We start from the raw sequence: 13,318 nt of genomic DNA, 5'->3' as shown, positions 1-13,318 counted from the left end.
TCAGCTAACCTGTTTTCCTCATTGAATCAATTTTATTTTCAATGAAATGTTTGATAAACAAGGTTTCTCAGGAACTAGAATCAGTGCTTAGATTTAATGCAGTAAGGAATGTTAGACTTCTCTCAGCCCAAGATCTGCGGAGTCAGTCTGTGTTGTTTGAATGGTCAAGCATTTTAAAGCCTGAGAGTTTCTTTCAAACCAATGTGATTCTTGAAGGGTGCTGGGGAGAGGTGTGTATCCAATCTGGGATGGAGTGGGGTTGTAAGAAAAAAAAGCATGTTCAGTATAATTTTAGATTGCAAAAAGACTTGTTTGTGTAGAACAGTCATTAAAGGAGGGCATGAGATTTTAGAGATGATTGCATGGGTTGAGAGAGGCTGAGAAACTGAGCTCACTGGTTACACTGGAGACCCCTGATTCAGCAGGCCAATTGCTGATGTGGTCAGTTTTCCGTCCACTCCTGCCTGCTCTCATCTTTGCAGCAAGATTGGCAGAGCTTTAAAAAGCAGTGCTGGCGCCTGTGGCAAAGCTCCTCAGATCAACTTTGTAGTAAATGATGTGGTTTGCCTCTGGGGTTTCCTGCAAACACAGCCATCCTATTTTAACTAGCTGTTCTTGCTAACCAGGTGCTAAACTCAGCAGACTCTGGGTTGCTAAAGGAATGTGCATGCTGTCAACCTATTGACCTACTGGTTTTTTTTTTTTTTTTTTGTTTGTTTGTTTTAAAATTCCGGGTCTTTTAAAATTGTTTTAAAGGTTTGTCCTCTCTAACTTGCATTCCCTGGGGACAAAGCCCCATGACTTGCCCAAGTTCTTTTGAAGAAGAGGCCAGCACAGGGCTCTTTGATGAAGTAGGTGGACTGGGTCAGAGCCAAGTGCAAGCAGAGCTGCACAGGCCATGCCCTGTATTTCCAGGGCAGGGAGCCCTTCCTGGGCTGGGGAGTCATCTTGGAGCTTCTGCCAGAAAGTTTCTCCCAACCCTCCTGCAGGGTCAGTGCTGGGTCTGTGCTCTCTCCTGGGCCTGGGCTGAAGTGAGCTGAGCCTGCCTTTCCCCCACCCTGGCCGCAGCGTTCCTGACCCTCTGGCACCCAGACTCTGATTTCTGATTGCTCCCTGAGCCGACGCTCTGTCTGTGGACTCGATCTCGTGTCTGGAGAAGCCCTGCCCCACTCTTCCTTTTCCTCCTGGCCCACACCCCACAGCCTAGCATTGAAGGCAGAGCCCAGAGTGCAGTTACACTTAACAGCCAAGGAAGCAAAGCATCAAGAGAAGAAAAGAGAGATAAAAGAGGATGAACAGCTAACTGCTGCCACACTACCCAACAGAGGGATGAGGGTGTGACCCCAAGGGCTGGGGCACTTTGAGCCCCTTGAAGGCAGGTCAGCAAGCATGGCTTTCTCTGGGCTGCTTGTCCTCCACTTGTCCTCACTCTTGGGGTCCACTTGCGCCTTCCCTGTTTTCTAGCAGAGGGAGGGAGCAAGCAAGCCAACCATGATTCTTTTTAAGCCCCAATAACTTACAAAGGACCAAGCCTCCATTTCTAAGAAAAATACTCTCTGTTTTTATAGTGCTGTTTCCATACTAGTTCTGGCATCTGGCATTTTTTTTACATGTTTTACTGAAATTCTGTGCTTGAGGCCACTGCTGTCCTGGAACCTCTTAATTGCTCTTCTTTGACCACAGCTTAAACACTTAGCTATGTAAGCACAAAGAAGAACCTGATGGAAGTCAGAGCCACCAAAAACCAGACAACTCTGTGGCAGGGCCCCTCTCCTGTACCATGGTGTTGTGGATTGAATCATGCCCCCTACAGGTCCTAACCCTTGGTCCTGGAGTGTGAACCCATTTGTAAATGGGATCTGTGAAGATCCTATTAAGGTGAGGCAAACTGAATCAGGGTGGACTTTATCCAATATGACTAGAGGCCTTATAAGCAGAGGACATTGGACCCAGTAAGAAGAGACAGAAGAAGACACATGATCGTGGGACAGAGGCAGAGACTGAATTATTTCTGGCTGGCAAGCCACTCCACATGCTACAGCTTCAGAAAAAACATGGCCCTGCCCACACGTTGATTTTGGACTTTTAGCCTCCAAAATGGTGAGGTAATACATTCCTTTTGTTTAAGCTAACATGATAATTGTTGGAGCAGCCCTGGCAAACTAAGACAGGGGGCATGCATTTACTGCTGCTCTCTCTACTGGGAGAGTGTCCTTCTACCACCCTCTCTCCAAGAGGGGGACTCAGCTAGAGAGACAGAGGGAGGGACAGAAAAGAAGAGAAGGGGAAAAGGGGATGATGGGAGAGGTGAAATGTTAAGAGGTGTGGGCCTTCTTCCCACTACGTGTTTGTTGGCTAGGTCTTCCGACTCTCACCTGACCACTCTGATGTTGGGAAGTCCCCCCAAACCCCCAAGAGAACCATCCCATCTTGTCCTGCTGTTTCAAAACCAAGTAGAACTAACCCCTTGCTGGTTTCGGATCCTCCTGGCCGCACGCCTGGCTCAGTGCTGTTGCTCTCCCTGGGCAGAATGTTCTGTCCATTGCCTGGGCGGCCTTCCTCAGTGAGCATCTTAGCAAGCCACGTACTCTCCTAGCAGTTGGGACACAAGGTGAAGGTTCAGATTCTTTGCAAAGTGATTCCATGTGTATGGGAGAAATGCACTGAAGCAAGTCACCAGAAATGCATTTTTGTAGGCACCTCCCTGATCTCAGGGATGGCTTGTGGGAAGGGGGTTTCTTCGACAGGGCCAGACTCGGTGCTTCTCTAGAGGGGAAGCAGCAGTGACTAGTTAGGATCCCCAAAGCGCCACCTTGGAGGGTGGAGGTTGCAGGCATGGACCTATCAACTTCCATCCATTGCCTTGGAGTTAAATGCCGGGCTTCTAAAATATAATCAGTGAGTGAAAAGTATTTTCGAATTGCATACAGCAAATAGACCAGCCTCTCCCTCAGAAGTAACCCTGAGGGCTGCTGGGAGATGGCCAAGTAAAAGGCATATTTACTTGAGCAGTTGCTCCACTTGGTTAGCGTTTATGTGCTAGCGTTGCTGCAACCCCAGCAGGCCCATCAGGGCTCTGAAGGAAGAGCATTGGCTGATACTCTCCTCACTTTGCCTTTTGCTAGCAGAACCTTTGGACCGGCCCAGGGTTGCTCTTTTACTGCCGTCGTCGGACCAGCCCTGATGACACAGCCTTTTATCTTTTCTCATAAGCTCATCAGTGAATTCTGCTTCATGACTCATATTTGATGATGCATGCATTGTTATTATTGCACAGTCACTCTTAGGAAAGATTCATATCACTCACTCTTAACTAATTGCAAGCCAGGAATGCCTTTCACAGTTTTTTTCCAAGGTAAGAATTCATGCTTATTGAAGGACAATGAGGTAAGAAGCATTTTCAGCTCTCCTCTCAAAGATTCTTGTAGCATCTACTCATTGTACTGAATTCTTTAAAGTGAGTACAATAGGACTTAAAAGTCATATTTTGATTTCTCTCCTTTATTATCCAGATGCTTCAGTATAATAGAGAAACATAAAAGACAAAACAAAGGATGATTTACTTAGGCTTTTTATAGTAAACGAAATAAGCATAGCTTATTGTAGTCATATTTAAAGTAGAGAATTTAAAGTGATGACAGAGACACAAAGGCAGTGTCTTGGCAAGTGTTACTTGGAAAGATGGTCAGGAGTTGCATTTTCTGTATTGTTGTGAGTGTGCTTGCCTCTGTGAGCAGGTGAGACTGGTTGGGCGACAGGTGGGTTATCCTGAGAAATTGAACAATTGCTTGTGCCCTGGTTTACTGTCTGGGTTCACTCCCACTCTATGGTTTTCCAAATTACTAAAATTTGTGGCACACATGATCACATGCCCGAATTTTTCATATACAATTCCTGATTCTCAAGTTCCCAGTGGACTTAAGAAAACTTTGGCTCTAGGATAGGGCCTTCACTTCCTTGTACCCTCTTGATTGAGCCACAGCTGACCTGGCCTGTACTGGGGCCCTTTTTTCACAAAACTTCCCCATTTGTCTGCTCAGCTCTGCTCTGTGAGGGTCCAGGTAAAGAACAGAACTGTCTTTTGTTAAAACTATAGGGACCAATTATCCTTGGTTAGCTGGGACCATCCCAGTTTTAGAACTGAAGACTGGGAAAACCAGGACAGTTGGTCACCCTAAAAATCCAAAAGATTGTGCAGGTCGAGGAAGAAGAGGGCTGTCTAATAAATTACATTTTGCAGGAGCCTGATTATCACACTCATATCAATTTGAGCTCACATGCATTTTAGAGATAACTGTACATCGCACATCAATTTCAGGTTTTGTTAAGGTTTGCATGAATTTATTGGGATTTTGTAAAGGTTATTTTTCTTAACACTACAGTGTTTTTGACAGCACAGAGGCATCAAGTAACCTTCAGGTGGGCAGCAAAATTGCTGTTTCCCATAATGAACACTGGGTGGCAGTGTGGCTCTGCCCAACACCAAGAGGCTATGGTAGCCGTATTTTTGGTGGTATCTCTCAGGTGTAATTTTCCAGAAAGGCGAGGTGATGGCTTGGTAATTATGTAGCGTGCTGATGGCATTACTTCATTTATAAAACCTTTCATTCACACACACACAAACACACCCCATATGTTCACAACATAGATAACTCTGTGGCTGCTGCTGGGACCTGGTTTCCCAAATTGCATTGGCAGGGTAGGTGGGGTGGGGTGGGAGATGTCTGTCTGTCTCTCCTAGGGGTGTGTATGTAGTCTTTTAACTGTAGTTTCCCTTTCTTATTACTTCTCTTCCCTGCCACTCCTCTTTGCACGTCGATTTTTTTTATCATTGCTGTCATCTTTTCCAGTTATATAACTTCTTTTGTTCTTTTATTCATAGCAGCTAATGCAACCCTTGTGTCTGAGAACCAGGAATTCCACACTGGCAGGGGATCCCATCAGATCATCCTGAGCAAACTGATGCTCAGATTGGAACTCTGGCACACTGTACATAAAACAAAACAAAAACAAGCAAAAGATACTTTTTTTAAGAAGAACAAAATATGCCTCTCCCCTATCTGATCCCAGCCCCTAGGATCCCTCAATCTACAGCCTAGAGGGTACACTTTCTTTTATTAGAGGCCTCTCAGATGTACTTGCTCAAGAATGGCTCTTCCTGTAAAACTGGGCTATTTCCTGGTGCCTGGGGATCCTGTGTCCACTGCCCACTGATCCAGGTCACCCACTACCCACTGAAGCCCTCGAGCCTCACACTTGCTGTGAGGACGGCAGCCCTGGCGTCTGTAGCAGTGGTCTTTCACACGCACTCCGTTCTTATGCTGACCTGCCCAGTCAGGGAGCTTCTTGTCCTGGCTGCCAGGCAGACTGGTCTTCCTCTGCTTGGATTCATGGAAACCGTGCCTCACCCAGCCCTTCCAGTCCCATCAAGAATAAGACGAGGCATCTTCTGCTCGGAACCCACTCACCCTGAATCTCCAGCCCAGCCAAGACCCCTGTCTTAGTTCTCATTTTGCTCCCCAAAGACTCTGGGTCCATCTACCTTGTGCCAGTTAAGCCCTCCCTCTGCTCCAACATCTTCCAGGGTAATATTAGTTGAAATTAAAGAAGTTTGGTTTTTTGACAGAGTTTGGGATACTCATTAAACAATTATCTATATAGACTTTTGTTTTATGTTTATATTGAAAAGCCCATAAAGTGGGAATCTGAGTAATTTTTTGGGTGAGTTTCAACAAGCAGACAGCCAATTTAAATAGTTTAGGCCCCAAATGACCCCTTTTCCCCCTTCAACAGTCATTTCTTTGGGCCTGAACTTGAGAGTATAATGGCCTTAAATATCCTTTCACTTTCACGCACCAAGACAAATCAATTTCTCAAGTTGTGCAACCAGTAATATGCCCTCTTTTTCCTCCTAGTCCCTTCATCACCTTTAAAACTTCCTGTTTCCAAAATCCCTTGTTTTTATAGTGTGTTAATATACCACAGAATAAAGGAGAAAAGGAAGTCTCAAGTGGAGGTGATGATGTGGAGGGGAGCAGGTATCCCAACAGAGCCTAAACAAACCACTGCAAACCTCTAGGATTCTGGAGGGGATGAGTTGATACTTAAGCACTTCTGCAGAAGTCCTCAGCCACATAATTAATGGTGCCCACACCAAAGACCTTTCATTTCACCTTTTCTGGTCCTGACCCCATTTGATGACTGCATGGAGACCCTGGTTGTAGTACTGCCAAGGGTGGTCACCATGGGCAGCAATGACTGAACGAAGCCCTCGTGTGCCTCAGCCTGCGTTACCAGGTACAGCGTTCACCCGTGCTCAGTGCTCACCTGTGCTCTTGCCTTTTCAGAATGGACTTTGATGATGAGGATGGTGAAGGTCCCAGCAAATTTTCGAGGTGAGTTTATTTTTCTTAGATCTAAAGAAGCCACTAGCCAACAATCAGTTTATTATAAGGAATGTACAGGGGTTCGATGTCCTTTGTCATTGGAAAAAGACATTGCCTGTAATTTGACCATTGTATTTTCCTTCATATTTTTCCAGTGGCAGCCAGCAATCCTGCCACATCTCAGCCTAGATGATCAATTTAAGTATCATGTTCTTAACTCTGTTTGCTTTTTAAATTAAACAGTGACTTCCAATTTTAATGAATTCCTTTTTAAAAGACAGAACTGGAGTTCAAGTTTAGAAAAAACCGTCAAGATAAGGCTTCTTTTTCTACCATGCAAAATAAAGAGAAATATGAGAAACTTGGGTGGCCCTGTTCTGGATGTGGGATATAAAACTTGATTTTGAATTCCTAAGAACCTTCTCATTTACAGACCACTAGCACCTTCAGCTCTCTGGGGAGGTATGATTACAGACCATGCATACTGGTGGTGTCATATTTATTATATATTACATACCCACCCCTGTGATTCTTGTTTTGTTTGTTTACCTTTTGGGAGGAAGTGTGGCAATCCTGAGAGGAAAGCACAAATCATTCAGGCAATCTTAGCAAACTTCCCTTTGGCACCCAATTTACTTATGGAAGGGCCTGCCTTGATGTTTCTCCCCATCAGCCAAGCCTTCCTTAATCTTGGTTGTTGCTGGGCTTTGAAACCTGCCACAAGTGATGACAGTTTAATTTCTCCCGCATACCTAGTTCACAGTTTGGATTGACAGCCTCTGTTGTTTTCAAAATGTTTTCAGAAGAATGAATGTCCATATCAAGCCCTGCACCCAGGAACTACCCCAGTTTGGTCCTCCCCGTGACAGCTATTTTTGGTTATGGTTCCTTCTGTCCATGTGTCATTGTGCATTGAGTGCTTTTCCACGAGAAACACCATCTTGTTACTTTACAGAGAACCCCAGTCTCCGAGTCCATTGTAACTTCTTGTCATCAGATAAACATTCCCCCCTGAGGACCTTTCTTTCCATCAGCAGAATTTTCCTTCCATCAGTAGAACCCCACTTCAGCTTTGGATGAAGCATGGGCTAAGAGATGAAGTACATTTCAATCTCTAATGACCCAGGAGTTTCTAATCAAAACAAGATAAGAGTTTCAACCACAAAAGCTTATATTGTTTTCCCCTGGTGCAGACAGAACCCCAGCTTGCGCATCCACCCATCTCTTAGGATACCTTTTTGATAGCACAGACTTTGTTCCTGAAATTGAGCTTGCCTTGGAAATAAGGTTACAGATCTCCCAGTCTTAGTTTGCTCGTGTCTTACACGGCCTCCTTTTATAAGGAAACAAGGACTCTGGATTCCTCATTATCAAAATTTCCCTTTAGAGAACATTTCATATCATGTTAACCCCATGAAATGATGATTCCTGGGGCCTCAAAACATAAAGAGGAAGAGACATGAGGAGTGACTTTTGTTTGACATTGAAGATCAGTGTCGATGTTGATGATGAAACAACACGGCAGTAATGCAAAGAGCTCATTGTATTCTGCCCAGTCATTAAGAAACATAACCCCTAGACCCTGTGCAACTATCTCATAAGCCTGTCAGTGAGTATTTTTACAGTGTTAGAGTTCAAACCTAGGCTTCTAAGAACCGTATCCTCTCCTCTATGCTTGAAAATAAGAGATGTGCTTGTGACATATGCCATTACTTACAGGATTGAGTTCATAGTACCCAGAAGCCGCTTTATCCCAGTTGGGTAGTTGGTGGGTGCATCTGAGCTGCTCAGAGTTGGGGAGATTACTGAATCGACCCCCATCTCTCCCACCTTGCCAGTGGCTGTGGCTGCTGTCCAGGGGTGGGGTGGAGAGCCTGCTTCAGACTGTGCTCCCTGGGGCTGCTCCTGTTTCCTGCTTCTCTGCTTACGGTCAGTCAAGAGAAGCCCCCTCAGGTGAGGCCCTGGACGAGGTGGTGGCTGAGGTTCCTGCCAGCACCCAGTGTGGTTTGTTGACTCGGAATCCAAGCAGGGTGCTGTGCCATTATTTCTGTCCCTTGATGTCTGTTAAACCAGGTTTCCCAGCTTTTCCCAAGTGGCTCTAAATTCAGATGTCTTGTCTGTCGTTGGAACTCGTGTCTCAGTTTTTGGTTTGGGAAATAAGGCCACAGCCATTAGCCCAATTAGCCTTGCACAGCCGGGCCCCTCACAGCAAGCCTCAGATTGAGCGTAGTAGATTTGAAGCTGCCCACTGCTGCTGCCATCCCCTCCTACCCTGACCACACTCACACATGTGTGTGCACACACTACACACACACACTCTCTAGGATCCTGCCTTCCAGGGCCAGCAGTGCTCGCGGGCCTGCTTCACCGCCTGCCGAGGCCTCAGCTCTTCCCCGCCCCCGCACATGACTCATGCAGCTCCGGGCGCTGTGGCATCTTGGACGTGGCTCTGCTGACACTCGTTTTCCCTCCTCCCACCACGGCATCACGGTGACCTGGTGGGGCAGAGGCCAGGCTGCAGTGGGCGGACAACCAACTGGGAGATGAGGAGATGCAGACAAATGGGGATAACTCTTTTGAGCAGTTTGGATGTGGATTAAAAAGGAGAGAGCATTAGGGACTGATGGAGAATTTTTTAAGGATGGGGAAGGTCATGAGCACGTCTGTCTGTTGAGGGGAAAGAGTGAGCATAGCCAGAGATTTGGAAGATTCTGAAGTGAGGTCTGGGGAGAGGTGGATCCGGAGGAGCGTTGGAGGGGAGGGGTAGATCTGAGCCCAGGAGGAGGCCACTCACTCTCTGAGGCAGAGGGAAGGAGCTGCAGACGTAGCCAAGTGTGAAGCTGGTGGGTGGTGAGTGGGTGGGAAGTTGACACCTTAATTCCTGATGGTTTCTACTTTCTTGGTTGAATAGGAAGCGAGTCTGTGGAAAGAGTTTCATCAGGGTGCTTCAGAGAGTGTTTTGTGATGTTCCTGAGGAGAATTCAAAAGAGGCTAACTGAAGGAAGAAATGTAAAAGGCTTCAGACCTCAGTTGAAATTGCAGACCATGAATTTGACGTAGCACTGGTCTCAGCCAACACTGATGTAGAGTTTCTCTCCAGCAATGCCCAGCTGGCTAGAGACAGGAGAAGGCAGATTTTTCATGGGTTAGGGATGGGGGGTTAGGGCAGGTGCAGGGGAGGGGTTTGAGGCAGTTAAGGTGCTGGTGGGAAAGTAACTGGGGAAACCAAGCTGTAGGCCCAACTGCAGGAGGGAATGAAGTGAGGCCAGGGGCAGGAGTTGGCAATGTGAGAGAAAATGGAAGAGACCAGAGACCGAAAGTTGGAATGCAGTCAAAGAATAGTTCTAATTTTATGGGCGTCTGAGAGAGCTGGAAAAGTAGGAAGTTGTGGTCAAATAGTGGGACGCTGTGACCAGGGGAGAGGTTGGCTGAGGTCGAATGGAGGAGGGAGGACATGGGAGAAGGGGCAGTGAAAGTGGGCCTCCTTACCTGTGAGGCTATTGAAGGGGCTGTGGCAGGGGTCCTCAGTGTCTTGTGTGGGTGGCTGGTGGATGGCAGTGATGGGGGACCCATAGGGTGGTAGGGACAGATGGGGTGAGCTTCAAAGCAGGAGAGGTTCTTGCCAAGGAGGCAATAAGAAGTGGGGTTGCAGAGCTGGCCTTTCTTCCTTCCCAGGCTGGACTTGAAGAGGGTAGCCTTCGTTTCATTTGTGAGCACTCGGTTTGCCTTCACTCCCCGCCTCTTGGAATTCCAGTTATCAAGTCACCTGTCCTGACAGCAGATGGTGATAAGCACTCCATCTCAGGGAAACCCTGATGACACACTAGAAAATGCTTCTCTAAAGACGAACCTCCCTGGAAGCTGGTAGTGCTGCCACACCCTCCTTCAGGGAGGGCAAAACAAGCTCCTCTCTAATCTCTGCCCTCCTGGTGGACCTGGAGAGTCAGGGTGACACCTGTCCTGCCCAGCAGAGCCTGTAACCCCACATTTGGAGAGGCCAAAACCTTTTAACACACTAAGCAGTTCAAGAGCATCTTCCCAGAGCCCCTTGGATTGACATTCCCTAGTGAGAACGAGCATTTCTTCTGTGCCTGCAATTGGGGTCAGCTGCCACTAGTGGGTGGTGGTGTCTTGAATTTTGTTTCATAGTTGGGACAGCCAGCTCCCCAGAGCTGTCATCACAGAGTCAAAGAAGACACACTGTGCTCTTCATGTGATTTACACAGATGTGTGGGTGTGTGATATCTCATTAAAACGGAAGAGTGGAGACATGACCAATATAAATATTTTCAAATTCAATTTTATTGAGATATATTCACATACCATACAGTCATCCACAGTGTACAATTAGTTGTTCACCGTACCATTATATAGTTGTAAATTCATCACCTCAGTCTATTTTTGAACATTTCCCTTACACCAGAAAGAATAAAAATAAGAAGGTGAAAATTAGTGGCCGCCACCTTGGGCAGTGGGCTGTGGAGGGTGCAAGAGAATCAAGAGCTTTTTACAAGAGACATGCAAACAAAAGATGAGGCAGAGAAGCAATTCAAGGTGTGGTGAAGTGAGAGTCAGTAGGAAAGGACATCTGTTCTTGTGATAGGAGAGGCACTCAGTGGCCGAATGTCTTTTGGAATAGAGTGGGGAAACAGTGAGTGGGGCCTGGTTAGGGAGATCCTGAAAGTCTGGCTGTGGAGTTGAGATCTCAGGTGGTATGAGCAGGTTGGCCTTCGGGAGCTGCTTTGAGCTGGAGATGAGGGGAAAGCCTCAGGCAGGAGAGGGTGTGTGTAGGGGGTGTGGATTCCTCCTCCTGCGTCATTTATATGCTTTCCGCAAGTGCCAGACTTCCTGCCCAACACCGCACACACAGCAGCAGCCCCAGCCAGCATTTTCTGCATACCACCACCCTACCTGGTCTGCCTCACAGTGTGAGCTGGCAAGGTTGGGGAGACCTCACCTCTGAGGGCTCACCCAGGCCTTTTCCACTGTCCCCGTGGGCCAGCACCTCCAAGGCTCCTGTGACAGGTGTGGGGATATTGATGACAGATCCAGTTCATGGGCTGCCACTATGTGTTTGCCCTTTTGGAATTGTGGAGAGAGGGGAAAGGAATGCCCCTATCTCTTCCAAGGAAGGATTCCTGCATTTGCTAGAGAATCCAGGAGTCCCCTAATCAAATTACCCCCCCTTTTATCGCTTTCCCTCTTTCTTTGTAATTGCTGCTCCGTCTTCTTTGGTTCCCTTTTATCACCCCCCAGTAAACAAGCTGTGTCCAATGATCCCAAAGCCCTTTTCCTGGAGATTGTATGTCCTTCCCTGTCCAGGAGTGCCTTTGCCCTGTGGAGCATGAGCATTTGTGCTCTTGCTGGTATGTTGTCCCCATTCTGATTGGTCCTCTCTAAAGGGTTGTCACTGCGGAGCCTCAGGGATCTCCTCACTGGTCTCAGCCCCTGTGCCCTGCTTCCTAGGAACTCACCCTACTGCCCGGCCTCTCTCCTGAGGCCAGCCACAGGGCTTGTAAGAGCAAGGCTGTGTTACCAGCTTGCCCTCCACAACAGCTTTCTCCCTGTGATCTGGCAATTTCTGGATTTTTCATGCTCTTCACTCCCTGTCCTGCAGGTGGGGTCTGCCCCTCCATCCCGGCCTGGCTCCTCTCCTCAAACCCTTAGTCCCAATTCCAGGCCTTCCTTTGATCGTATTGATCCTCTTCCCAGAATGCGTTTCCTTTTCCTGCTGCCGGTTAGGTCCAGCTCCTGCCCAGCTCCTCCTCCACTTCTCCCAGCCTCTGTAGCCCCAGGACCACCTCCTCCTCTTACCTCTTGTGGTTTTTATTTAGAAAAACATAGAATGTGGCTTTTTGATCATTTAATCATGGTCAGACTTCCATTTCCACTCTACAAGGTATATATTTTACCTTCCTAATTTGATCCCCCGCTGCTTAAGGATGGGAATTGGGCATTGCTTGTTTTGTCTGCCATCCTCCTCCCCACTGGTGCCTGGCTCTGTGCTATTTGTACAGAAGGTATTTGCTGGATGGCTCAGGGCAGCTCCCTGCAATGGAGTCTTGCTTCTTCATGGTTTGCATGTTCCCCACAGTTTGCATGTTCACAGAGGGCCTTAGCATGTGTGACTTGCATGTAATTGGGAATGATTAGCAAGTCTGCTCCCCGCCTGGGAGGAAGGGGTTAAACCTGATTAATACATGCAGTGTGTGGAGGCAGCTTCTCCTGAGGTTTGTCCTTTCCTGCTGTTAGCATCTCTCTTGTTCTTTGAGCATCAGTGAAACCCTAATGCCTACAAAAGATATGTGATGTATTTTTAGACAATTCTTTTATCCCAAGTAAAAGCTTTGTCTTAGTGTTGTTGAACGGGGTTGGCTGTAACTCTCTTTTTGAGCCTGAATTTCATGGTCCTGAGATGGAAACATTCTACCATCCCTTCTGCTAGTTTTTCATCTTAACACATCACAGAGATTGATTTCACTAATTACCCGCAGTGTATGTGTGTGTGTGTTTAATTTTTACTTGTTTAATAAGCTTAGGAATGTACCTGTTCTGTTACTATGCTGCAGAAAATGTGTGGATCTTAGAAAAAAGCCTTGTTCACAACTTCATGTGAAGAAAATTTGGGTCGTTATGGTCTACTTAGTGACACAAAGAATAGCGAAGCCATAGGTCCTTCTTATAGGGTCTCTGCAAACCACATAATTAGCCGACAGTGGCTACATTTAGTGGTGTGTCCACTCACATGTATGGATTCATGTGTGCACGCTGGGTTAATTTTATACTGCTGAAGAATATAACATCTTAATTCTTTATGCTTAATAAATTTATGCTCAATAAATAGTACTCAGGTACATGGGAGCAATAAGGAGACTTCAGAACTTGAGACTGAGGAATCTGAGAAGGCTGTGCTCTCCATGCACTGAGACAAA

The 13,318-nt window shown here is 46.8% G+C and overlaps 1 protein-coding gene across 6 annotated transcripts in view; it reads left to right on the top strand.

Annotated features, from left to right (window-relative positions):
- ARNT2 (aryl hydrocarbon receptor nuclear translocator 2) overlaps window positions 1-13,318 on the top strand; it is a 214,929-nt gene that overhangs the window by 57,200 nt on the left and 144,411 nt on the right. For all 6 annotated transcript variants that reach the window (XR_005216382.1, XM_037833232.1, XM_037833235.1 and 3 more), the window contains exon 3: window positions 6,348-6,395. Coding sequence is in view for 5 of the 6 variants with exons in the window: in XM_037833232.1 (XP_037689160.1) it covers window positions 6,348-6,395 (48 nt within the window). In the remaining variant the exon portion in view is untranslated. The remainder of the gene's footprint in view (window positions 1-6,347; window positions 6,396-13,318) is intronic.

This window comes from Choloepus didactylus, chromosome 4 (genome assembly GCF_015220235.1).
Source record: "Choloepus didactylus isolate mChoDid1 chromosome 4, mChoDid1.pri, whole genome shotgun sequence".
NCBI classification, from domain to species: domain Eukaryota; kingdom Metazoa; phylum Chordata; class Mammalia; order Pilosa; family Megalonychidae; genus Choloepus; species Choloepus didactylus.
The sequence above is the reverse complement of the archived record's forward strand: the minus strand, read 5'-3'. Positions and strand labels throughout refer to the sequence as shown.